Genomic DNA, 27890 nt, shown 5'->3' with positions numbered 1-27890 from the left:
TTCCTTCTTGCTCTGTCCCCATCAGTGGGCTACAATAGCAAGACAGCGCCATGGGAGGCTTCTCATGTGTTCCAAATAAGAATGAAAGGAGGGCTGGAGAAGGGACACCTGGCTGAATTCCAAGTACGCAGCCTGTTCTGATATACCTGGCACGAGTGATCTGACCTGCCCTCTTTCAGCTTTGTAGGGATCAAGAGGTCCTTCGAGATGAGTGCTACTGCCAGATTGTGAAGCAGATCACAGACAACACCAGCACCAAGCAGTGAGTCTCCTGGGCTCCCAGTCCACCATGCCCACACTCCAGCAGTGGAGTCTGGCCTCCCCCACCCCAGACCTCTCCCTGCTCAGTCTCGATTCCTTTACCTTCCTCCCTACTTACACATTCTTGGAACTGCTTGATCTGGAACATATAATTTCTGCTCTTTCCTCCTCTGAGAAAGTGGCAGTGATAACATTTAAGTTCAGGTCTTTGGCTACATGTAACAGAAACCCAGTTCAGGCCAGTCTGAGCAAAAGAGAAAGCCTGCTGCTTCATGCAGGTGAAAATTCAGTTAATATGCGCTTCCAGGCACAGATGGATCCAGGTGCCATTAGAAAGCAAGCTTTCAGGGCTGGAGAGATGGCTCAGCAGTTAAGAGCACTGACTGCTCTTGCAGAGGACTTGGGTTCGAGTCCCAGCACCCACATGGCGGCTACGAACCATCCTTAACTCCAGTTCCAGGGGAATCTGAAGCCCTCTTCTGACCTCCGCAGCATTGCATGACACAGGTGCACTCACATACATGCAGGCAATACACTCAAACACATAAAAAATAAAAATAATAAATAAAATAAAATATTAGGCCAGGTGTGGTGGCGCACGCCTTTAATCCCAGCACTTGGGAGGCAGAGGCAGGTGGATCTCTGTGAGTTCAAGGCCAGCCTGGTCTACATAATAAGTTCCAGGACAGCTAGTGCTACAGGGAGACCCTGTCTCAAAAAGACCAATAAATAAATATTTTTTAAAAAAAGAAAGCAAGCTTTCTCCATCTCCTGGTCTTGCTTTCCTCTGTGTTGATGCCGTTCTCTTATAGTCGCTCTTGTGGATTAGCAAAGCGCAATAATCCCAGGAAAAACAAGACTGACTCAGTACTGATGCAGAAATTTCAAAATCCAGGAAGATGGACTTGTGGGAGTCACTTCCCAATGAGGCCACATTGAATAAATTCCCCCTTTTCTTTTTTTTATTTTTATTTTATTTTTTATTTTTTGTCTTTTTGAGACAGGGTCTCCCGTAGCCCCAGCTGTCCTGGAACGCACTATGTAGACCAGGCTAGCCTCACAAAGATCCACCTGCCTCTGCCTCCCAAGTGCTGGGATTAAAGGCATGGGCCACCACACACAGCTATTTTTTTAATATTTTATTTATTATTTTTATTTTATGTGTATGAGTGTATTGCCTTCATGTATGTGAGTGCACCCACGTCTGTTGTGCAATGCCTTGGAGGTCAGAAGACAGCTTGAAGATGGCTTTGGATTCCCCTGGAGCTGGAATTAAGGATGGTTCATAGCTGCCATGTGGGTGCTGGGAATCAAACCCAGGTCCTCTGCAAGAGCAGTCAGGGCTCTTAACCACTGAGCCATCTCTCCAGCCCCAAATTCTCCCTTTTCTAGTTTTCACTGTTACTTATTTAACTGGCCTATTGATGGTTGGTGCTGAGCCTAACCTGTTAGGGCTGCCAGGGCCCACCCAGGCTCTAGCCCTAACAATTCCAGTAACAATTTTGGCAAACCCTCAAATTTTTTTTCATTTTGTCTCTTTGAGACAGGGTCTCCCTGTAGTCCCAGCTGTCCTGGAACTCACTGTGTAGACCAGGCTGGCCTTGAACTCACAGAGATCTGCCTGCCTCTGCCTCCCAAGTGCTGGGATTAAAGGCGTGTGCCACCACGCCCAAGGATGTTTTTTAAGCCACTCAAAGCAAGTTGATCCTGGATGGAGAGGAAAGATTAAGCAGTCCCATGCAGCTGGCTGGACTCACTGTGTTCCAGGGACTTTTTTTTTGTCCCATATCAGCTGCTTTTTAAACCTGCATATACAATCTTAAATATTTTATTTTTTTTAATTATCTGTATATGGGGAGGGGGTTGAACATTTGAGTGCGGTGCCAGGAATTAGACTGCTGTGAGTAACCTGATGTGGATGCTGGAAACTGAACCTGGGTCCTCTGCAAGAGTAGCCAGTGCTCTTAATTGCTGAGCCATCTCTTCAGTCCCCCCCTTTTGGGGGGGGTTGTTTTTGTTTTCAGACAGAGTCTCACTATACAGCTATGGTTGGCTTCACCTGCTTCTGCCTCCTGAGAGCTGGGTTTGGGGGGGGTGTTTGTTTGTTTCTGTTGTTGTTGTTATTTTTCCCCCTTTGGTCTTTTTGAGTCAGGGTTTCCCTGTAGCTCCAGTTGGTTCAGAACTCACTATGTAGACCAGACTGGGCTTGATCTCACAGAGATCCACCTGCCTCTGCTTCCAGAGTGCTGGGATTAAAGGTGTGTGCCTCTTCAACCAATAGTTTTTTGTTTGTTTGTTTTCAAATATTTTATTTATTATTATTTTTATGTGTATGAATGTATTGCCTGAGTGTAGGTAAGTGCACCTGTGTCATGCAATGCCTGTGAAGGTCAGAAGAGGGCATTGTATTACTCTGGAATTGGATTTATATATGGTTGTTAGCATCTATGTGGATGCTGGGAATCAACCCAGGTCCTCTGCAGGAACAGCCAGTGCTCTTAACCACTGAGCCATCTCTCCAGCCCTTTTTTTTTTTTTTTTTTTTTTTTTTGCTGTTGTTGTTGTTGTTTTTGAGACCCACATCAGCTACTTTTTACCTCTGTTTGGTGAGGCAGAGAAATGAGTGTTTGGACTTTATTTTGAATTCTCAAGAAAGTTTGACCCTGGAAATCCAACTTTTAAAAAACACCTTTTTTAGTGGGGCGGGAGGGTGCATACATTTCACAGTGCACATGTGGAAGTCAGAGGGAACCCTGTAGGAGATGATCCTCTCTTTCCATGATGTGGGTCCCCAGGATTGAACTCAGGTCATGTTGTTAAGCACCTTTACCTGATGCTAAGACTTCACCCACAGGATAGACAATGGCCTCCAAATATACCTGGCCTAAGAGCCACTCCTTGTACACCTCTTGGTTGTTTAAAATTGATCATAAAAGGCCCTGGGGTGGTGGCACACACCTTTAATCCCAGCACTTGGGAGGCAGAGGCAGGTGGATCTCTATGAAATTGAAGCCAGCCCGGTCTACATACCAAGTTCTATGCCAGCTGGGGTGACAGGGAGACCCTGTCTCAAACAAACAAACAAGCAAACAAACAAAAAAAAATTGGCCATAAAGGGTTTGACTGGCACTAACTCCTTTGACATTTGTCATTCACTACTCCCCTCAATATTGAATCAGATCAGAACTGAGATCATTCTAGCACTGAGGAAGAGTTGAGATCAAACCACCAGAGGGTTATAATCAGCTGTGTCTTCAGAGAATATTGTTCAGATATTCTTCAGAGACAAAAGGGAGAAGTTGTTGGGATTGAAATGAAGTTGCACTGGGCATGGTGGCACTTGCTTGTAATCCCAGTAGTTGAAAAGTTGAAGCAGAAGATCCTAAATTTGAGGTTGGCCTGGGCTTCATAGCAAGATCCTGTCAAAACTAACCACAGCAACAAAAAAATGGGAGTCATTTGTGCCAGCCCTTCCAAAAGCAGCAAAAAACAAGTTAGGAGAGGGCTGGAGAGATAGCTAAGCAGTTAAGAGAACTGGCTGCTCTTGTAGAAGACCCAGGTTCAATTCCCAACACCCACATAGTGGCTAACAACCATCTATAACTCCAGTTCCAGGGGACCCAACACCCTCTTCTGGCATTGCACACATGTAGTGTGCTTACAACCATGCAGGCAAAACACTCATAAACATAAAAATAAATAAACATAAAAATAAATAAATGTTTAAAACTTTAGAAGAAATGGCTCTCTCTCTCTCTCTCTCTCTCTCTCTCTCTCTCTCTCTCTCTCTCTCTCTCTCTCTCCATGCCTGTGCGTATGGAGGCCAGAGACTGATTTGGGGTATTTTCTGCTATTATTCTTCACTTTTTTTTTGAGACGGTATCTTTCACTGAACCTAGAGCTCTCACTGGCCAGCAAGCTCCAGGGATCCATCTGTCTCCATCCCCCAGGAGTAGTCAGGGAAGGCTTCCTAGAACTGGGATCACCCTGGGCAGTGAGGGCACTAAAGGGATTTCCTTTCCAAGTGGGATTTGCAGGAATCAAAGGCCAGAAGTAGAGATCTTGGCATAGATGGGCAGGAACCCAGAATACTGGGTTAGGGCCCTGGGCTGGGGTTGCTGGTGCACACTGTCATGTCTGACTTTTACATGGGTGCTGGGAGTCCGAACTCATGGTTTTTATGGGGCTAGCAAGATGGTTCTGGGAGTAAAGTGCTTGTTGCACAAGTCTGACAATATGAATTCAATCCCTGAAACCCATATAAAGATGGAAGGAGAGAACTGAGTCCACAAAGTTGTCCTGTGACTTTCACATGTGTTCTATGGCACATGTGTATCCACGTACATACCTCATGCATACACAATAAAAAAAAATTAAAAGAGGGCTAGAGAGATGGCTCAGCAGTTAAGAGCCTTTGCTGCGCTTTCAAAGAACCCAGGTTCCTAGCACCCATGTACCTGCTAATAACTGCCCAAAACTCCAGTTCTAAGACATCTGATGCCCATTTCTGGTCTTTGTTGGCACAGCACACATGGTATACTTACATACATGTAGGAAGAACACTCATACACATGAAAATAAATATTTTTAATTAATGTATTTCCTTTTATGTGTGTTTGCCTGTATATATGTAAGTGCACCACATGCATGCAGTGCCCCCAGAGGCCATAAGAGGGCATTGATTCCATTGGAATTGGAGTTAGCCACTATGTGGGTCCTGGGAACTGAGCCCACATCCTCTCTAAGAACAGCCAGTGCTCCTAACCACTGAGCCATCTCTCCACCCCTAATATGCTCATTCTTGAACCAAACACAGTGGCTCAGGATCCAGGTCAGTTACACCTATGTCTGAACTCTAGCCTCCATCTCTAAGTCTGGCATGCAGCCACCTGTGATGTGAGCCCGTATGTGTTTGCAGGGACAGCTGCCAGCGAGGATGGAGGCTACTGTACATTGTGGCTGCCTACCACAGCTGCTCTGAGGTCTTCTATCCACACCTCATTCGCTTCTTCCAACATGTGAGCTGGACCCCAGGCCTGCCTTTCCAGGGTAAGGAGCTGTGAGTGGTAACTCAGGGAAGTATGTCTTTCATGTGGGGACAGGGCATACATTCATGGGACGGAAGACTCAGAGGGTCTGCCTTTGGTAGGTGCCTAGGCAATGTTAAGCAATATATGACTTTGCAAACATTCATGGAGTTCCCAAGGGGGTTGGTGCACTGGATCTTCTCCTCTTATTGTGGCAGTAGCCAGGGAAGGCTTCCTATAGCAGGAACCACCCTGGATAGTGAGTGCACACAGGGGATTTCCAGGTGGACTCGGCAGGGGTCAAGGCCCAGAAGTGGAGTGAGTGCATGGCATGTGAGAGAGGTAAGGAAGGTGGGCAAGAACCAGAATACCAGAGTATGGCCATACCTCTCTTCAGCCAGGGCCTTCAGTGGCCTGAAGCTGGTGGCAAGGTCTCAGCTTTGCCCCTTGAAGTATGGGGCTGCTTTTCAGCCTTATTTCCAAAGTAATCCTAAGAAAGAAGCTAGGCACAGTGGTGCACATCTGTAATCTCAGCACCCAGGAGACTGAGGCAGGAATATCAGGAGTTCCGGGCTAGCCTTGGATACATACTGGGACCCTCTTTCAAGAAAAACAAAAAAAAAAACAGAGGGGCCAGGATCCCTCAGGTAAATTGTGATGGCAGCTATAGAGGACATAGTGGCCTCCCTCCCGAATCTTCCTTTAATTATTAACTGACCTGGCTACCTAGGGAAGGGCTCCCAGGTGGGAGCAGAATGTGCCCTGGAATGCTTGACTCCATCCCTGGAGCAGGCAGTGGCACTGCTTAGCTTAGATATATAGAGCACTCACTGATGGTGGGATGCCCAATGAGGCAGGGCAGTTGGTGTGGGTCCCAGTTGACAGGACCAGGGTACCATCATGCCAACCATAAAGCCTGTTGGGAACGAGCTTCATAGTCAACAGCTCAGGGGCATGGATGTGTCCAGGCTCATAGATAGCCAAGGGCAAGACAAGGTTACAACTCCATGAGATATAGATTTGAATCCTGCCATTACACTCCAGCTCATGGTTGGGGCAAGAGGAACCCTTTCCTCCTACTACCAACCTTGATCAAGGCCTCAACTTCCTGCAGGGATTGCCAAGGCCTGTGAGCAAAATCTACAGAAGACATTGCATTTTGGGGGCCGACTGGAGCTCCCCAGCAACATGGAGCTTCGGGCCATGTTGGTGAGCCTGCAGTGGGGCTAGGGGGTCAAGATAAGTAGGAGATACAAGCTCTTCCCAGAACCCCCTACTAGGTGCGCATACACTGCATGGTGTGTGAAAATAGCTCCTGTCAAGTCCCAGTGCATAAGGGTCCCTGCATGGACATGCCTCTGGGCATGGGGACTCCCATGACAGGGGACAGGCCCAGGCTTTCATCCTTTTCCTGATTACCTCCCCCAGGCAGGCCGCAGTTCCAAGAGGCAGCTCTTTCTTCTTCCTGGAGGTCTTGAACGGCATCTGAAGATCAAAACATGCACTGTAAGTAAGGAGTATTTCAGACAAGCCAGTGGTAGGAAGGTAGGGATGTCCAGGCTCTGGGTGGGGTGGAGTTTGCCCGAAGGGTCCAGAGTTCCTCACAGGCTCTCCCATAGCCTCATGAAATAGGACTTAAAGTTAATCCTCCACATCTGTGGGTGAACTGCTGAAGCATCTACAGATTCAACTAACTGCAGATTGAAAAAAGTCACATCTGAACAGTACAGATTTATTTTACATTTCCTAGACAATACTGTAAGACAACGGTCCACACAGAATTTCATTGCATTTAGTATTATCAGTCATCAGAGATGACTGAAAGTCTGAGAAGGATGTGTATGGGTCACACACAGATACTACATAATTTTAAATAATGGACTTGGGCATCCTGGGAGTTTGGTGTCTCCAGGAGCTCCTGCAATGGGTCCGTTATGGATACCAATGGAGTAATAACAAACTGAACCTCCAAGAAGCTAAGGGTCATACATTCCAAGGTCACAGAAAGAGTAAGAAATGAAGGCAGGCTGGGCACACACCTGTAGTCCCAGTGGCAGAAGCAGGATCTCTGTGAGTTCCAGGACAACTGGGACTACAGGGAGACCCTGTCTCAAAAAGACCAAAAAAAAAAAAAGAAAGAAAAGAAAAGAAAAGAAAAAAATGAAGGCAGAATGGGAGCCTGTCTCAGACTCCAAAAACTGTCAGCCTGAGACTGATTCTTGGAACCACGGAGTCTTGTGCCTCTATGTGAGCATCTAATGAAATCTGCACTCAGATCCTGAGGCCTGTGGGGACAGGCCCAGCCTTACCTCTCTGCCCTGTCCAGGTGGCCCTGGATGTGGTAGAAGACATTTGCACTGAGATGGCCCTGACACGCCCTGAGGCCTTCAATGAGTATGTCATTTTTGTTGTCACCAACCAAGGTGAGTCACCAGAAAGACTGAGCATTCTGGGCTCTTTCATAACCCAGCTCCTTTGGCCATGGGGGCTTCTACCCCATCCTGAAGGCCAGGTCAAAGGCCACTTTCTCCAGGAAGCCCTTGACTTCTGTGATGAAGGACTGCCATGTATTCTGAGTATGTCCCCCACCAAGCCTTTCATCTGTCCCATTCTGTTATGCTCTGCACACATCTGTCTCTCCTTCCATACTGGAGTTCATGGAGGGCAGAACCTCTGAATCATGCCTGGGCCCCTCATGGCCCCTCAAATCCTTCTCAGTCAGAGGAGCCTTACATTCTGGGAAAGTTTTTGTCAATAAATCCAGATTCCTGAAACCTCAAGTGGGAACATTTGTTCCAGCTCTTCTGCCCTCAGAGCAGGAACCTCTCGTAAGCTCTCAGTGGACCCTTCTCCCACAGGCGCTTAGGATACTCAAGGAGCCTCACACAACCCAAAGCCTCTTCCATTTGCTGCATCCCCACTTTAGGCGCCAATTGGTAGCCACAGACACCTCATGAGTTCCTAAGCCCTGCCTGCCACAAGCCTAGGGGATAGGGATAGTGGTTACAGAATGGCCCTAGCAGTGGACATGTACTGAGCATCTACTATGTCCCAGGCATGAGTCAAAGCATTTAATGCTATAAACTCCTTTTTTCTTGTTTTGTGTGTGTGCTGGGGGTCAAACCCAGGGTCTTGTGCCTCCTAGAAAAGCCTTCTACTACTGAGCTATGCCTCCACACCCCAGACTTTACTGCTAGAAAGTTTTTTAAGCCTCACAACTCTATAAACTGTTCTCTTTGCTATTTGTAGTTAGGGAAATTAAGGCCCAGAGAGGCTGCTTTATTTTTCTGTGGCCAGTATAATAAATGACCCAGCAGCTTACAATAGCACAAATGGATTATCTTATAGTTCTGAGAGTCAGAACTACTAAAATAAGAATGTGGTCAAGGCTTCTTTCTTCTGGAAGCTTTAAGCTATGGATCATTTCCTCCCCTTTCCAGCCTCTATAAATCACCCCCACTTCTTGGCTTGTTGCCCCGTCCTTATTTCTGAAGCCAGCAGTATAGAATCTTCCAATGTTTTTCTCTACTGTCCCAACCTGTGTTCTGCCTTCGAATCTCTGCCCTGAGCCTCTGGCTTCCTTCTTAGGATCTTTAGTGCTTCTACTAGACCTATCCAAGACCCTTAACCTCATCTGTAAAGTCCCTTTTGCCATAAAATTGACATAGTCACAGGTTCTAGGCATTAGGGTTGTTGACATCTCTGGAGGGGATGTCATCAGACACCACAGAAGCTAAGTGAATTGTTCAAGGTTACACAGTGGAAATCTGAACCCAGGAAGCCTGGCTTCAGGATTCTAGGCTGAGCAGTCCTCTGTAGTACAATTTTACTGAAGATGTGGGATGGGTAACAGAAACAACTGTACAAGAGAGACAGGTCTGTGCCTCTCACGTCTTCCACCCTGCCCACGACAAGTGCCCAGCAAGGGGACTCTCCTGAAGGAAGTCTACAGGAAGGCTCATGACTGAGACCTTCTGTGCTTCTCTGTGACCACAGTCTCCTCTGGAAGGAGGAACAAAACCAAAGGCCCTTTCCAGACCCCCACAAGGCACTCCCAAGCACCCCTGAGGCCCCTTCCTTGGGAGAAATGGAATGCTACTTGTTTCTTTGGAGTTCATCCTGTTTGTGATCACCAGTGATGTACAAGCACTCGGTTTCATAAGTATGCTCCCTTAATGAGAAAGATGCATCCCAGAGCAGTGACTAGCTAGAGGTGACACCTAACTTGGCTGGCAGGTTGGAGTTACATGCTGCTTGTGCACTTACAAGTGCCCTCAAGTGTACCTACCAGGCCTACCTCTCCCTCCCTGCAGGCCAGCATGTGTGTCCTCTCAGCCGCTGGGCCTACATCCTGGATGTGGCCTCAGAAATGGAGCAGGTGGATGGTGGCTACATGCTCTGGTTCCGGCGGGTGCTCTGGGATCAACCGCTCAAGTTTGAGAATGAACTGTATGTGACCATGCACTACAATCAGGTCAGCAATGAGGCCCCTTTGTTGTTCTGAGCCTTGTAGGGTGCTGGGGGCCTGTCAGGTCACTCACCACATGTGCCACAGCCAGATTTTTGTGTCACTAGTGACAAAGCTTCAGCAATCCCATGTACAAAATTCCACCACTTAGCTTCCGGGGCCACATGGTGTCGCTGTTGAAACCTAGCATTATGTAGCCTGATAGTGTGCTACTCAAGGACCAGCAAAAACATGATGCAGACTGTCTAGCTCTGCCCCACAGCTATAGGATCAGAACCTTGAGACACAGTCCTAAAGTCTGATTTGACACACTCCCTGCCCTGGGTCTCAATTTTGAGAAATAATTTGATGAACACCTGTGCACACCGTATTGTTTATGTTCTGCTTTGCTTAACCCATACTTTTCCCATGTCACCATGGAAACTCCCTCACAGTCTTCATCCCTCAGAACTTCACTCCCATATGCATCTATCATCATTCCTCCAAAACCCTGAAAGTGATGAGCCATATCGTCCTAGAAGTGGGTAGGATTGGAGCTAATACAACTGCCTGACAGTGAATGCCTGAGTACATACCTATCTGAATGTGCATCTATCCTCATACAACTACTCCCTGCAGGTTCTGCCTAACTACCTGAAGGGCCTCTTCAGCAGTGTGCCAGCCAGCCAGCCCAGTGAGCAACAGCTGCAGCAAGTGTCCAAGCTGGCTTCACTACAGCACCGCGCCAAGGACCACTTCTACCTGCCCAGTGTGTGAGCAACTGTCCATTTGTCTCAGCCAAGAAGCAGAGCAGGCCACCCACTTCCTCTTTTTTGACAGCTATCCATCCTGGACCCCAGGCTTCCCTCTGTACCAATTAGACTGAAAGGAGCTGAGGTCCTCCAGCCCACCATAGGAGCTGGGACCCCCATTCTCTCCCACATGTTGTTTAATAGCTCAGAACAAATCTAATGATTAAAGAAAGCTTTCAAGACATACTACCCTTAGGCTAGGAAATACACACACACACACACACACACACACATATGACTATGCAGATTTAGCTACATAAACATTCATTGAGTCAGGTGTGGTAGCTCACCCCTGTAGTCTGAGAATTGTTGTGAGTACCAGGCCAGCCAGGCTACATAGTGAGACCCTACCACCGCCCTCCAAATTTTTTTTGTTTTGATTTTTTTTTTTTTGAGACAGGGTCTCCCTGTAGCCCCAGCTGTCCTGGAACTCACTATGTAGACCAGGCTGGCCTTGAACTCACAGAGATCCGCCTGCCTCTGCCTCCCGAGTGCTGGGATTAAAGGTGTGTGCCACCAAGCCCAACCAAAAAAAAATTTTATCATAAATTTAAGCTAAGCATGGGAAGCTGGAGAGATGGCTTAGCATTTAAGAGCGCTAACTGCTTTTGCAGAGGACCCAGGTTTGATTCCCAGGACCCACTCAGCAGTTAACCATGTGTAACTCCAGTTTTAGGGGAATCTGACACCCTCTTCTGGCCTCTATGGGCATTGCACACACGCAGGCAAATCACATATATGCATAAAAATAAATAAACCCCCTCCAAATAAAGCTGAACATGATGGGCCCGCCTATACTTCCCACTACTCAGGAGGCTGAAGCAGGAGCATCACTTAAGCCCAGGAATTCAAGGCCAGGCAGCCTGGACAAGAAAGTGAGGACCCCATCTCAAAAAACAAAGCAAAAAGCCTGAAGAGATGATAGGTCAGCAGTTAAGAGCATCTGCTGTTCTTCCAGAGGACCTGGGTTCTGTTTCCAGCACCCACATGGCAGCTAACAACAGTTTATAGCTCCAGTTCCAGGGGATCTGACACCTTCTTCTGGCCTCCAAGGGCAATGCACACACATGGTAAATTTACATACATGCAGGAAAAACACTCATAATTTTTTTTGTCTTTTTGAGACAGGGTCTCTCTGCAGCCCCAGATGACCTGGAACTCACTGTGTAGACCAGGTTGGACTTGAACTCATGGAAATTTACCTGCCTCTGCCTCCCGAGTCATGGGATTAAAGGTGTGCCCAACCCCTATAGATAAATTTTTTTAAATAATTTTTTTTTAATTTTAAAGTAGGTAGCTGGAGAGATGGCTCAGTGGTTAAGAACACTGATTGTTCTTGCAGAAGATCTGGGTTTGAATCCCAGCACCCACATGGCAGCTAACAACTGTCTGTAACTCCAGTCCCAGGGGATCTGACAGCCTCTTCTGACCTCCATGGGCATTGCACAGCATGGGTGCACTCGCCTACGTGCAGGCAATACACACATACACATAAAATTAAAAAATAAATAAAATTTTTAAAGAAATTTTAAAATAAGGGGCTGGAGAGATGACTCAGTGGTTAAGAGCACTAACTGCTCTTGCAGGGGACCTGGGTTCGATTCCCAGCACCCACATGGCGGCTGTGAACCATCCTTAACTCCAGTTCCACCGCGACATTGCACAACAGGTGCACTCGCATACAGGCAGGCAATACACTCATACACATAAAATAATAATAAATAAAAATATACTTTTTTAAATTTGAAATTAAAAAAATAAATAAAAAGCCAAGCATAGTCGTGCATACCTTAATCCCAGCACTTAGGAGACAGAGGCAGGCAGATCTCTGTGAGATCGAGGCCAGCCTGGTCTACATGGTAAGTTCCAGGTCAGCTGGGGCTACAGGGAGACCCTGTCTCAAAAAACAAACAAAAAAGAAAAAAAAAAGAAATACATGGCTCATCAGTTTATTTAAGAAAAGAATAAAGCTGCATGTTAATCCAAGTAGCATTTGATCAACACGAACCACAGTGCTGAGTGAGAAGACCATCGTCTGAAGTATGCAAAGCCTTCTCCCTTCCCAGGCCCCTTCACCTGCCCTCAGTCTGCTGCCATCTCATCTGTCCTGCAACCTGCGGGAAGCTTCTTAGTTTACTTGTGAGAGGAGAGGAAGGGAAAAGTCAACTGAAATGTTGGCTTCATTATGAAAATGGCTATGGCCTCAGAGCCCCTGGATCACACTTTGAGAAGCCTTGTGTGAACAACAGTAAGGTTCTATCTTTGCCGAGTTTATCTACTACCTCTAATTTTCTAAGGGCCAAATGCTCAACGTGCTTTTCTTTCTTTCTCTTTTCTTTCTTTCTTTCTTTCTTTCTTTCTTTCTTTCTTTCTTTATTCTTTCTTTCTTTTTCTTTCTTTCCTTTTCTTTTTTTTTTTGTCTTTTTAAGACAGGGTCTCCCTGTAGCCCCAGCTGTCCTGGAACTCACTATCTAGAGCAGACTGGCCTTGAACTCACAGATATCTGCCTGCCTCTGCCTCCCAAGTGCTGGGATTAAAGGCATGTGCCACCATGCCTGGCTTTTTTTTTTTTTCAACATGTAGCTCAGGCTGGTCTCAAACTCACTATTAGCCCAAAGATGACCTTGAACTTGAACTCCTGATCCTACCTTCACCTTCCAAGTGCTAACTTTTACAGGTCTGAGCCACCACACCCACACCACAGGGCAGTTTTTATGGAATAATTGTAAACAAGAGTAGGAAACCCTTATGGGAGAGGGTTGGCTCAGCGGTTAAGAGCTCTGACTGCTCTTGCAGGGGCCCCAGGTTCAATTTCCAGCACCTACATTGCAGCTAACAACTGTCCTAACTCCAGTTCCAGGGCATTCAGTACCCTCCTCTGACCTCCACAGGCATTGCACAACACAGGTACACTTACACACATGCAAGCAATACACTCATAAACATAAAATAAAAATAATTTTAAAAAATTTTAAAAAGAGTAGGAAACCCTTAAAAGTATAATCCTAGGGACGAGTGAGATGGCTCAGTCCATAATATATAAAAGCACAAGCATGAGGACCTGAGTTTGAGCCCCAGCTCCCACATAAAAAACTGGGCATGGTGGCATGAGCCTGAAATTCCCGCACTGGGGAGGTGGAGACAGGAGGATCTCTGGAGCTTGCTGGTCAGCCAGCCCAGGCAATCAGTGAGCTCCAGGTTCAGTGAGAGTCTCACTGAACAAAAAAAAATAATTGGAAAAGCAATTGAGAAAGACACCCAACATTTATGGCTGACCTCCATACCCATGTGCATGCAACCAGGCATACACACACACATACACAATATGTATACGTATATGTACATATACATACATACACACAATAGTATCATCCCACTCCTGAATACAATTGAATTTTTATCTTTTTTAAAAAAAATTATGAGCCAGGCATGGTGGCACACACCTTTAATCCCAGCACTCAGGAGGCAGAGGCAGATGGATCTCTTGAGTTCAAGGCCAATCTGGTCTACATAGTGAGTTCCAGGCCAACTGGGGCTACAGGGAGACCCTGTCTCAAAAAAAAAAAATCATATGTTTGAGTGTTTTGTCTGCATGTATGTAAGTGCACCCATGCTATGCAAAGTTGGGATCCTCTGGAACTGGAGTTACAGGTTGTTAACCACCATGTGGGTGCTGGGAACTGAACCTGGGTCCTCTGGATGAACAGCCAGTGCTTTAAACCACTAAGCCATCTCTCCAGCATCCCCCACCCGCTTTAGATAGTTTCTTTGTTTCCCATGTGGAACTCCTAGCTTCAGTATAGTCTCCCAAGTGCTGGGACTACACTACACTACAGGTGCTTGTACTACTGTACCTTCCTTTTAAAAGGTATTCCACATATGTATTAGCATGTTATTTCCTCAGCCACTCATTTTCCCCTTTCACAGATGCAAAAACTGAGGCCCAGAGAAGTTATAGGGCTAGTAGTTGGGGGGGAGGGTACCAGGATCCAAACCTAAGAAACTTGTTCAAAAATGCCCAGCTTACCCCAGCAGGGCAGAGAAGGACTGGTGTTACCCAGTTGTTACTCTGGGAGGGGAAGGGGCTCCCCTACTTCTTCCAGCCCTTTCCCCATCTGCAGCCCAGGGCAGCTGGAGTGGGCTGGGCTGAGACTGCTGCTGCTATTTTATACATGGCTCAAGAGGCAAAAAGGCCTGCGCTAAGCCAGCCTGTATGCAGTCAGAGCAGAGAGCTGAAATGGAAGTGGGGGGGTGGTAGTTGATGGCCCTGGGGACTCAGCCCCAAGGTTCCTTCTTTGTGCACCTGGATGTCTCCTCACCTTTGTCTTGACCTTCTCCTTGGGGGCAGGAACTAAGAAATCTAATCTGGATTCACACCTTTTTCATATGACCCCTTCATTTAGTCACTGTGTGTTCTTGGACCTCTTGATGAACCTCTCAGAGCAGAGTCTCAGCTCCCTCAACTACAAATAGGGACTCCATATTTCTCTTCCCTACATTTGGCCTCCTAGAGCAGTGTGGCAGTGATGTCTGCTTGGTGTCATAGGTGATACATAGTGAGGATCAAGCTGTGGGTGCTCACAAGCCCTGTACTCTGCACACAGGAGGGAAGTCCAAGAATACATCCCAGCCCAGCTCTACCACACCACAGCCAGCGACACCTGGCTCAACCTGGTCAGCCAGCACCGGCAGCAGACACAGGCACTCAGCCCCCACCAGGCCCGTGCTCAGTTCCTGGGTGAGAGCTGGGAAGAGGGCTGGAGACATCAAAGGGAGCTATGTTGAGGGCAGCCAGGAGGAGGGGGAATAGAGAAATCATTTTCTTTGCACAAAAGCATTTTTGGTGGCAGCCAAGCTGCCTACCTGGCTAGAAAAAAGACTTTTTACCACTTTTCCAAAGGCATCATCTGGGTGGAAAGTGACCTTGGGCAGAGAGTTAGAACTGAAGGAACTAGGAGTTGGGGTGCTGAAGAAGCCAGGAGGGGTACAGAGAGATAGGAGACAAAATCAGAAGGTAGGGCTTGCAGGAAGCCTGGCAGCTCAGGGCCGTGGCTATCCATTTATGCATGGATGATCCTGCTAACAACTTCTCCCCACTGTAGGCCTCCTCAGTGCCTTTCCCATGTTTGGCTCCTCCTTCTTCTTCATCCAGAGCTGCAGCATCACCACAGTGCCAGCCCCCAGCATCCTCGCTGTCAACCATAATGGCCTCAACTTCCTCAGCACCAAGACCCATGTGAGTGAGTGGCCTCTGCCCAGCCCTGCCCACCTGTCCCCTGTTCCTTCTGTCCCTGGTGGCCCACGTGTCCCATTCCTTCTGTCCTCTGGTCCTCCACTTGCTCTTGGGGACCAAGATTGCCAGCCTCACATTTACCTCCCACATGGTCTCCAGTCAGTTCCTTCTCTGTTAAAGCTTTGCATTCCTCATTTGGAAAATGGGTATAATAATAGAAGTCTGACCCCCAGCTCCCAGGCTATGTGGAGGGACAGGTAGGAAAACACATTCTAATGTATTGTGTTAGGCTGCTCAGGCTGCCAGAGCCAAACCTCACAGTCTGGGCAGCTTATGCAATGCAAGACTTCAGCAGCTTGGTAGCTTTAGCCTCTCCTTGGTTTGTAGACCATGACCTCATCCTCACATGGCCTCATAGCCTTTCTGTATAGGCACATCCCTGGAGTCTGTGTACCCAACTTTCCTCTGTTTTCTTTTCCTTCCTTCCTTCCTTCCTTCCTTCCTTCCTTCCTTCCTTCCTTCCTTCCTTCCTTCCTTCCTTTTCTTTCTTTTTATTTTTCATTTTGTTTCTTTAAGACAGGGTTTCTCTATAGTCCCAGCTATACCAGCCTGGAACTCACAGAAATCTGCCTGCATCTGCCTCTCAAGTGCCAGGATTAAAGATGTGGATCACCACACCTGGCTCAACTTTGCTCTTCTTATAAGGACATCACTCATGCTGCAACTAAGCCCACCCTAGTGGCTTCATTTTAACTGATTCACCTTTCTTTTCTGCCTTTCTTTCTCACTCTTTTTCCTTTTCTTTCTTTCCTTTCTTTCTTCCCTTCCTTTTCTTCTTTCTTGTTGTTTTGAGGCAGAGTATCAATATGTAACCCAGGCTGGCCTCCAACAATTCTCCTGGCTCAGCTTTGTAAGTGCTAGAATTACAGGCATGTGCCACCACATCTGTCTTTTACTTCTCTATTTTATGATACTGAAGATGGAACGCTGGGTCCCTATACTAGGCAAGCACTCTATCCCTGAGATGTATCCCTGGCTCCTTAATCACCTCTTTATTGGAGGTCCTAACTCCAAATATAGTCAGCAGGGTGTGGTGGCACACACCTTTAGTCCCAAAACTCAGGAGGCGGAGGCAGATGAACCTCTGTGAGATCAAGGTCTACAGAGTGAGTTCCAGGCCATCTGTAGCTACAGGGAGACCCTGTTTCAAAAAGACCAAAAAAACAAAAAACAAAATACAATAAGATTCAAGGTACTGTGGCCTAGAGCTTTATATAGCTCCCTATAAGCAGAACTTGCCACCCCTTTTCTTAGTTCCTCCTTCTAGAAACAGAACCTGAGATAGGGCTTGGGGACGAGAGGTTTGCTTGAAAGTGAGTCTAGGAGACACTGAAAGAAGGAAGTAGGGCAGGGAAGGGGCAGAGATAATACAGGTGTGTTACCACCATGAGAAGCACCAGCATACAGTGACTGATCAGTCCATCTGGGGACCCTGGGAGATAGCACAGAACATGCTCTTTGGGTACACCTTCTCTCCTGAGGTGAGGAGCTGCCATGACTCCTCACTCTGCATCTCCATCATGCTACCTTTCTCTACATAGGGACCTGGAAATGAAGCTCCTTGATAAAAGGGTGTAGGTGTTCCCAGAAGTAAAAGTCAGGGTACCCACTACCCCCATATCCTAAACACTCAGCATCAGTATTTATTGAATCCGTTTCCCAAGTAAGGAAACAGATCCAGAGTGGTCAGATTATTTGCTCCACTTGACAAAGCTAGTGTCTGGGGAATGGGCCTCCTGTTTTTGACATGACTTGTAGGGGAAGGGTTGGCTGGTGGAGACTGTCCCTACCCTCATGCCTGTCTGACTCCTCTCTCTCCAACCCCAGGAGCTAATGATGAAAACTTCCCTGAAGGAGATCCAGTCCACACGGACTCAGCGGCCCACAGCCAATTCCAGTTACCCCTATGTGGAGATCGCACTGGGGGATATGGCAACCCAGCGTACCATGCAGCTTCAGCTGGAGCAGGTGAGCCTGGTCCCACCAGACAGGCCTGTCACCCAGGCTCTAGTTCCCTCATTCTACACATTGGACTCTTCTCTGGTCTGGGCTATGCCCCAGGGGGTATCCAACCCAATGTAGGGAACAGAGCTGTGAGCTACCCTGAAGGCCTTCCAGGAAAGCAATTTAGCAGCATACCTAGCAGTAGAGAAGGATCCAGGTTGTTTTCAGAACAGTGAGGCATTTGGTGGGGTACTGGGAAGATACCACCAAGGAGAGGGAGGTCTTAGAGTACTCTCAGTGATAAAATGAGGATCTGGGGGCTGGGGGATATAGCTCAGTTGGTCCCTTGCCTAGCATACATAAGGCCCTGGGTTTGATTCCTGGTCTCACACAAAACCAAATATGGGATCTGTAATCCCAGCACTCTCAGAAGGTAAGCAAGAGGATCTCAAGTTCAAGTCATCTTCAGCTATGAAATGAATTTGGAGCCAGTCTGGGCTAGAGACTCTGTCTAGAAAAAAAAAAAGTTGAGACTCTGAGACTCTTCTGAGGGCACAAGAGAACAATAGAAGGTACAGGATGTTTGATACAGAAGGTCTAACAAGGCTTACCTGAACTAAGCTAAGACTTGGGAACTAGACTGTGGGGCCTGGGATTAGAATCAGGGTAAATAAACTTCCTTGGGACACTCAGAGAACCTGAGACCCATCTGCCATGTGACTTCTCTACTGTGGCTGCTCCTTAAAGATATGAAGGATCTCTACCTCCTGGCCAAATATCACGGTCCCCAGGGGCAGGACAGAGCAGAGTTTTCATCTCCCAAGATGGGACCGAGTCAGAGAGGGGCAAACTGTTTGCCCTTTCTAGCCTGCCACCTCCCCTGTGAGACTGGGCCCAGGGTCTGCCTTGGAAAGCTGAGTCGTTAGGAAGAGAGGAAGCTTCCACTACATCAGCTCTGCTGCTGAGGGAAGAACCAGAATAAAGTGACCGAGAACCAACTCCTTGGCCCTCGTCCCACCACATTCCACTTTGTTCCTGCTGCCCATCCTCCTCTGGCAGCCTTGAGTGCTGTGCCTACCCCCCTGTATTCTCTTACCCTCCCTCCTTTACCTGCTCCGTGCCCCATCTTTGACTCCTTTCCCAGCACACTGTCTGACCCCAAGGCTTTCAAAACCATATCCCTTGTGACAGCCACATACTTCCATTTCCTGCTGTAGCCTGACCTGGTTGGCTCCCTCCACAGCTCCTTGGAAGACTACCAGGCTTTTCCCACTGTCCTTGCCATCCTTCTATCCCAGGCTGCTCTCTATCAACCTTTGTAGCCTCCCCTCTCTCCCTCTCCCTGCTCAATCACTCCAATCTTACAGCCCCCCTGTGCTGAGCTCATCCTCCCCTCCATGCCCCATGTCCTTTGCACTCACTGTTCTACCTAAAATGTTCCTTCTTCCCATATTCCTCACAAGGTTTCCTCCCTTTATTTGGCTTTCATCACAAAAGCCCTTCTTTCTTTCCTTGACCCTTTTCCCTAATGACTTACCAATTCTGCTGCCTCTGTGACTCTCAGCATTGTTTACATAGTTTAGGTATCTTCATGTTGACTGCCTCCTCACCCAGAACATCAGCTCCAGGAAGACTGTATCCATCTTATTTGCACCGTGCCCACAGCACAGTGCCTGGCACATAGTATATGTTCAATGTGTATTTGTTGGATTGACAGATGGATGGATTAATGTATGGATGGGTAGGTTGATGAGTGTCAGGGGAAGATGGATCAATGAGTGGGAGGTAGGTGCGTGGATGGATGGATGAAAACCTTTCTGGCTTCTCCAGTTCCTTGCAGCCCCCTCCTGTATGAAAGCAGCTGTCCCTGCCCTGTATATGTAGAGAGATGCATCATTCACTCACTCCTTCAACACATAGTCACTGAGTATCTCTGAAGAGCAGGCTCTGATAGATGTGACTGAGACCTTTGCTATCTTGGCCCTCAGAGCCCCAAGCCTCAGATTTGGAAGAATCTATCTATGCACCATGATCCATGCTGGGAGGGCACACAGGAGACCTGATCTATACAGGAGGCAATTGGGGAGGGTCCACAGAAGGAAATGATTTCTGAGTGTATAGCATTGCAGCCTCTGACAGGTTGTGCAAGGGGCTCTTAAGGCATCCCTCCTTACCTTTGAGCCTCAGTCTCCATGCCTGTTAAGCTGGGCATGAACACAGCAGCCTGTGAGTATGCAAAAGATTGGCTGGAAGGGAGCTGTGTTGGTCTGCTTTCTACCACTTGGCAAATAACTTAAGGGAGGAAAGGTTGTTGGGTTTTTTTTTAATGTGTATGAGTGTATTGCCTGCATGTGTGTAAGTGCACCTGTGTCATGCAATACCCACGGAGTTTAGAATATGGTGTTGGATTCCCCTGTGACTGGAGTTACAGATGGTTGTTAGCTGCCATGTGGGTGCTAGGAATTGAACCAGGGTCCTCTGCAAGAGCAGCTGGTGTTCTTACCTCTGAGCCATCTCTCTAGCCCCAGAAAGGTTGGTTTTGACTCAGGTTTTAGAGATTTTAGTCCCTGGTTAGCTGACTCCATTGCTTTTAGGCCTGTAATAAGAAAGAAACATCATGGCAGAAGGACACAGCAGAGGAATGCAGCTGATCTCATAGTGGCAGGGGAGGAGAGACAAAGCACCAGACCAGAGAGCCCAGAAACAAGATACCCTTCAAAAGCATGCTTATAGAGGTCTACTTCCCAACCAGGTCTAACCTCCTATTTCCCAATAATGTCAAATGAATCCAGCAATGGATTTTCCCACTGATAAGACTAGAATCCCCAGGATTGGACCTCCTCTCAATGACAGGATCCACCTGCTGAGACCAAGCCTCCAATCCATGAGCTTTTGGGGAGACACTTCCTATCCACACCATAACAAGAGGAGCCCCGATCTTAGCTGGGATAGCCACAGGGCAGTGGTCACCGCTCACCTCAGCAAAGGGCAGTTCAGAGTGTGGCCTCTCGAGTTTCAAACCCCACCACTGTGAGGTCTAAGGTGAACATATCACACCCTGGGCCTCTGTTTCCTCACCTGGGGATGGGACAGTGCTCTTTGGGTCACTGCAGGAATTTCTCACAGAGCTCTTGGGACAGGCCTGGCACAATCCATGACCAGGAAGTACTGTTACCACTGCTTTGTCTGGCATCTGTGTCACTCAGAAAGCCTCCCTGAGATTCAGATTCAGCTTTAGTCTGAGAATCACACAGATGATGATGTTCCACAATTCTCTGAGGCCTTCCTTCAGCCATCTCTTCCAGGTGGCAGGGTACTAAAGGTAACAATGGCAACACATCTTACCATTTATTGGAATAATTTGTGTGTGGGGGGGGATAGTGCTAGGATGGCACCAGGGCCTCATACATGTTAGGCAAACATCATATGTGAACCATGTTCTGGTCCCCACAGATTATTTTTAAAATGTAAAGGATTTACATGTAATAAAATCCAATCTAAGTCCTCCACAACTCTGCCAGGCAGGGTCTGGTAAACTGAGACTCTACAGATAAGACCGCTGAGGCTCAGAGAAGTATAGTAAGTGACCCTGTATTGCACAGCACACAGGCAGCAAGCTGGCATCCGATGTATTCAGTTGCCTGCCTGGGCCTTGCTGTCCTTTCTGGCCTATTACCCACTAGATCTTCCAGAGGGAGGTAGGGACAAAGGTCTCCATATGGGTTGTGGCCTTTACTCTTCCCAAATATATCACCATTCTGCAGGTTCTGCCCTGGGATGAGAGTTAAGAGGCTTGGACGTAATGTGTTTCTTACAGGGTCTGGAGCTGTGTCGTGTGGTGGCCATGCATGTGGAGACCATGCTCAGTGCTCGGGAAGAACGGCTTACATTGCCCCCCAGTGAGATCACCCTGCTCTGACATGGCCCTGCCCTCCTGACAGAAGACTTCTGTGGCCCGAGGGTAGTTGCTGGGCCTCTCTAGACCAGTGAGCCCTAGGAGGGGCCAGAACCTTGAAGGAGACCAAAGGAGACAGGAGGAAAAAAACCCCATGAACCCAAGAGAACCTATCTGGAACTTGGATAGACTCACAGCATGCAGCTAAGGATTAGCTAGCAGAAGTAATTTTCAAAGGCTGGCCCCAAGGTACAGTGAGGAAGAAGGCAAGCCTGACATCAGTAGTCTCGATGCCCTGGGCTCTGCCTTTGGTCTCCTCCAGGCCAGACACTCAGAAGCTTGTGCTCCAGCTTCACACCCAGCCCTCCATTGCCCTCATCAGATGCTCCTACCTTGTGCTGGGCCTCAACCTGGACCTGTGACCCCTAGTAATTTCTATGCAAATAAAAGGTATGCTTGGCAGCCATGCTTCTGTGGAGTTGCTTGGTCGCTAGAAAGCAAGCCTGAGGAGGATGTTAGAGGCACAGACATGCCCAACTATTGTGATGAGCAGTATTTCATGCAGATATATCTGCCCTTACCCCTCCCTAAGGAGTAAGGCCCCTGTCGAGTTCACCCGACAATCCTTGGGTAGCCTCAACTGTAGCCTCCAACAGCTGAGTGACTCACACAAGGTTCAAGAATGGGGTAAAAGAGATGGGACTGGAGAGATGGCTTAGATGGTTAAGAGCACTTACTGCTCTTCCAAAGGACCTGAGTTTGGTTCCCAGCACCCACATGGCAGCTAACTAGTTCCAGGGGCACTTATGCCATCTTCTGGCCTCTGCAGGCTCCAGGCATCAGGCACATACATGGTGCACTTAACATAAATGCAAGCAAAACACTCATACAGATAAAATTAAAAATAAATAAAAATATTTTTAAAAAAAGAATGGGGGCAGTAGAGAGAGGAGAAGTTCCATCTCAGGGCTGGGGGCTGAAAAGGATGGGAAAGAACTTCCCACTGGTATATTATGGTTGGGTACTGAAGGATGAGTAAGAGTTTGCCAAGAATAGATGGGAGAGGGATAAACATTCTGAAGAAAACTGTATGAGTTTCCCGATGGATCTGTAGGTGGAAGGCCTAGAATGAAGCCTAATGCAGAGTAGGACCTTTCAAAAATATTTGTCATACAAATGAAAGGATAAATGAATAAAAGCTGGGTATTATGGCATACACTGGTCATCCCAGTACTCAAGAGGCTGAGTCAGGAAGATTGCTTTGAGTTCAAGGCCAACCTGGGCAACATAGCAAGACCCTGTCTCAAAAAAACCTCAAACATAAATACATGAAGGGATGTGGATGGAAAGTGCTAGCGCTGGGAGTTGGTGGAAAGTACAGAGGCTTGGGAGCTGAAGCCAGGCTGGCAGGTGGAGCCGTGACATCAGAGGAAGTGTTTGAGATTCATTCAGATTCAGTACCTTGTCAGGCCCTGGAAGCTGCTGTATATTGGCTAACTATGAACCAGGAGAAGCCCCAGGAGTGGGAGCCAGCCAGGTGATAAGACCAGGTCCTAACTCATATGGCCTGAGGTGATATCCCTGGGTACAGATGGCCTTGGTACTGAAAGGGCTGGCAAGGTTGGCTTGGGCTCAGATCTGTTGTGAACACAGGACTTCATCCCAAGAACCAAAAGAGCCTGGATGGCTTTCCAGTGGGAGTAGATCTGATGCCCTTCCGACCAGGGGGCAAGGAGCAGGAACATCTGAGGGAAGGCCACCTCAGGCCTAGAACCTGGAAAACTATAGCATGGACCCAGGGATGAGAAGTTAACAACTTGGGAGATATTTTGGAAGTCTCAGATTGTGAGGCTTGATGAGCCAGGATGCTACAGAGTGTCAAGAAAGAGCCCTTGGCTGGGCGTGGTGGTGCACACCTTTAGTCCCAGCACTCAGGAGGCAGTGGCAGGTAGATCTCTGTGAATTCAAGGCCAGCCTGGTCTACATAGTGAGTTCCAGAACAGCTGGGGCTACAGGGCAACCCTGTCTTAAAAAGACCAAAAAAATGAAAGAAAGAAAGAAAGAAAGAAAGAAAGAAAGAAAGAAAGAAAGAAAGAAAGAAAGCCCTTGATGAACTTACTCCAAGGCTGTCTCACTTTGTGCCACTTCCTGGGGCTGGCTTTCCCCATGGGGCGGGAAGCAGGCAAGGAGTATTTGTATCCACACTGCATGAGGGCTGAGGTTCAGGTGGCTCATCTGGGGTTCCTTAGCCCTGGCATGGGCTGCAGTAGTTACTTCTGTTGTTGCTGTGACAAAATATCTGAGAAAAGCAACTTAAGGATTTATTTTGCTCAGATTTCCAGGGTGCAGTCCATGGTAGGAAGTCCTAGCAGCAGGCGCTCAGGCACCTGGTTCCCTTATAGTCACAGTCAGGAAGCAGAGGGAGATGAATGTTGATGCTGAGCTCACTTTCTCCTTTTTTGGTCCAGGATCCCTGCCTTCTGGAATGGTGCTGCCCATATCCAGGTAGGTCCTCCTACCTCAATTAATAGATAATCCCTCACCCACATGCCTAAAAGCTTGTCTTCTGGGTGATCCTAGATCCTATAGAATTGACGATATCAATCACTGCACTGTCTCAGTTTGGGCCTCAGAAAGCAACAGGATCAGAGTGAGACAGACTCAGATCACCTATCTGCTCCTCCATTGCCCAAAATCTTGGGGTCACGTGTGTGTGGCCTGCTAGTTCACTATTTTTATCTTGAAACCTCTGAGGCTCAGGGAGAGACGACATGGCAAGAAAAGAAAGCAGAGGTACTTCTTGGGTTTTTGAACCCAAGTATACCACTATCTGACAGAAACCTCTGGAAGTGACTTTTGAGGTGGAGCTGGACAGAGCTCCTAGCTGAGCTCTGGCCAGACCAAATCTGTGAACTGGAGAGGTGACTAGTACAAGGCTAGAGGTGTTTGTTATTCAGCACTGGATACCAGACCTTGGGGCCCTGTTCTGTGGAGTCTGTGCTGGCATCAGGGGTTAGAGTCCTCCTATAGGAGGTGGAGAGAGGCTGGGTGGCAAGTGTCAGAGCCTGTGTGCACCCAGACACTTAGAAAACCAAACTGGATCCCTACAGAGGTCAAGGCACAGAAAGACATGCATGCAGGTTGATGTGGTGAGGCCCAGGACAGAGGACACTCCAGCCTGATATGAAACTACTGTCAGAGGCAGTAAACTCAACTTCTTACATGTGTACATACTCACATGAATGCACATACACACAGAAACGATGTTTGAGTCTCTCCCCCAGACATCCATTCACATTCTATGCTGGACATATTGATGACCATTTTGTAAGCACTTGCCCCAAAAGCTTTTGTTAGCTCTTCCAGTTTACAAAGATGGGGCTTGGGATAGTACAGCAGGGTGCACCATGATTGAGGCACTGAAAAAATAACCAAAATTACCTCATTGCTGACCCCATGTGGAACAAGGGACTGGGCTTGACTTGATTCCTAGTTAACACACCTCTACTCCCCCTTGCTCAGGTTTGCCTACTCCTGTCCTGGACCCACTATTAGCCTCTTAAGGGAACTCTCTCACACTGGAGATCCAGAAAGGCCTGTGTTCAAACTCCACCTGTTTATTGTTTAGCTGTGTGTCCTGAAAATTATTTGCCCTCTCTGAGCCTTGCTAAATGGTCATCAATATGTCCAGCATAGGATGTGAATGGATGTCTGGGGGAAGAGACTCAAACATTGTTTCTGTATGTGCAGTGATGTATGTGCACATGTAAGAACATGGAGGCCAGAGGTTGATGTCAAATGTCTTCCCCGATTGCTCTCTACCTGCATTTTGTGAGACAAGGTCTCCCACTGAACATGGAGCTCATCAATTTGACTACCTGTCTAATGAACTCTAGGGATTTGGCTGTCTCTGTCCCTGCTCAGTGCTGAGGTTAAAGCTGTGTGCTACCAGCACCCAGCTTTTTTACATGGGTGCTGGGGATCTGAGCTCAGGTCTTCATGCTTGCATGGGAAGTACTCTACTAACTACACCACCTCTCCAGCTCTACACTGTTTTAAAAGGTTATTTTAGGGGCTTGAGAGATGGCTCAATTGATAAACCTGAGTTCAATCCCTAGAACCTAAGTTAAAAAAAAAAGCTGGGTGTAGTGGAGGACACTTACAATCCTAGAGCTGGGAAGGCAGAGACAGGAAGATTCCTGGGCTCACTGGCCAGCCAGGGTAGCGTAGTTGGCAAGTTCTAACCAGTGAGAGACCCAGTCTCAGAAATAAGGTAGGAAGGAGCTAGAGAGGTCACTCTGGTTAAGAGCATGACTGTTCTTCCAGAGAACCTGAATTCAATTCCCAGCACCCATGTCAGTCAGCTCATAGCAGACTGTAACTACAACATTGTACTCACATGCACATGTGCAGGCTCACACAAACACAAATTTTAAAAAAATATATTTTTTGTTTGTTTTTTTTAATTATTTTTATTTTATGTGTATGAATGTATTGCCTGCATGTAGGTAAGTGCACCCATGTCATGCAATGCCCGCAGAGGACAGAAGAGGTTGTCGGATCCCCTGGGACTGGAGTTACGGACAGTTGTTAACTGCCATGTAGGTGCTGGGATTTGAACCCGGGTCTTCTGCAAGAACAGTCAGCTGAGCCATCTCTCCAACCACTGAGCCATCTCTCCAACCCTACAAATTAAAAAAATATTTTAAAAAATATGTTATTATTTTTTTATGTATATGAGTGTATTGCCTGCATGTATGTGAGTGCACCCATGTTGTGCAATGCCACAGAGGTCAGAAGAGGGCTTCGGATTCCCCTGGAACTGGAGTTAAGGACAGTTCGTAGCCACCATGTGGGTGCTGGGACTCAAACCCAAATCCTCTGCAAGAGCAGTCAGTGCTCTTAGCCGCTGAGCCATCTCTCCAGCCCTAAAAATAACAATATTTTTAGGCCGGGTATGGTGGCATACACCTTTAATACTAGCACTCAGGAGGCAGAGGCTGGAGGATCTTTGTGAGTTTGAGGCCAGCATGGTCTACATAGAGAGTTCCAGGCCAGCTGGGGCTACAGGGAGACCCTGTCTCAATAATAATAATAATAATAAATATCTTTTTAAAAATAAGGTAGATGGTGCCTGAGGATGACATCCAAGGTTGTCCTCAGACACATGTATGCATGTACACACACACATACCCACAAAAAGGTAATTTTGGGAGACAAAGGCAGGAGGATCCAGAGTTTAAAGGCATCCTTAGTTATACAGCAAACCTTGTCTCAAACAAAAAATGTAAACAAGAACAACTAGTTTTATCAGGTTTTTACCTGTGTTTCACTGTGGAAAACTAACTTTTTTAATCCTCAAAATAATCCAGTGAGGCTGTTGTAACTGGGAAACTGCTCTTGGAGCCTAGAAAGTGCTTTGGCCTTTGCAGTTCAACACAGCAGCCTGGCTGGCTCAAGAGCATGGCTGCCAGGCAAAGCACACCGCAGTAGCCTGGGATAGGAGAGGCCACAGGAGAGGACTTGGAGGAGAGTCCTCCTTGCCTAGCTGGGCAGAGCTGGTTTGTAGGTAGTTTCTGGGGGGCCTTTCTGGGTACGGCAATGACCAGTAAGTAGCTTGGAGGCTTCTGGAGAGCTTCATACCTCTTGGCTCAGGTAAGGGACCCACCCTGGTGTTCACACAGCATGGCCAGTCAGGATTCCACCAGAGTTGCAGGTCAGCTGGTCTTGCCTTGCCCACATCACCTGCTTACTACCTGTAGCTGCCCTCCCACCCTGACTTCTTCACCTGGGCTCATCCAGCTGCACCAGGTACAACAGTTTGCCTGCCCTGTTTCCCTCTCAAGACTGCCTGTTGCTAGGGAGAGTAGCCAGAGTCCTAGTTTCCTGGCTTCCCACCCCAGAGGCCCTGCGGGCATGGCCTTGCCGAATTACCACACAGTCCCCTTTCCAAGAGACAGGTGCCACCCTGTTTACAGGGTTGGGAAATGGAGGCCCAGCCTCCAGATCAGCAGTCCCTCTGCTTGCCCTTCATGGCACTCTCAGGGACCCCCTTATAATAGGTGGGTACTGTTACCCAATTTTACAAACTGGGGAATTTTACAAATCTGGGGGAGCTAAAATACAAAAGATGAACTGAGCAAAGGGCACGGTGGATGGACGAGCATTCCAGGCGGCAGACACAGCCTGGGCAAAGGTCAGGAGGGACGGG

General features: G+C 47.7%; 1 protein-coding gene across 1 annotated transcript in view; it reads left to right on the top strand.

Moving 5' to 3' along the window:
- The window catches only part of Myo15a (myosin XVA), a 57436-nt gene extending 35337 nt beyond the window's left edge, over positions 1-22099 (top strand). Inside the window, 11 exon segments of the mRNA XM_008821967.2 lie at positions 180-262; positions 5180-5310; positions 6403-6497; positions 6717-6794; positions 7615-7711; positions 9602-9762; positions 10375-10508; positions 15152-15285; positions 15650-15783; positions 17668-17808; positions 21602-22099. Coding sequence (XP_008820189.1) covers positions 180-262; positions 5180-5310; positions 6403-6497; positions 6717-6794; positions 7615-7711; positions 9602-9762; positions 10375-10508; positions 15152-15285; positions 15650-15783; positions 17668-17808; positions 21602-21703 — 1290 coding nt within the window. The 3' untranslated portion in view covers positions 21704-22099.
- Positions 22100-27890: the final 5791 nt, after the last annotated feature.

The sequence above is a fragment of the Nannospalax galili genome, unplaced genomic scaffold (assembly GCF_000622305.1).
Source record: "Nannospalax galili isolate Female #2095 unplaced genomic scaffold, S.galili_v1.0 scaffold1448, whole genome shotgun sequence".
Classification (NCBI taxonomy): Eukaryota; Metazoa; Chordata; class Mammalia; order Rodentia; family Spalacidae; genus Nannospalax; species Nannospalax galili.
The sequence above is the reverse complement of the archived record's forward strand: the minus strand, read 5'-3'. Positions and strand labels throughout refer to the sequence as shown.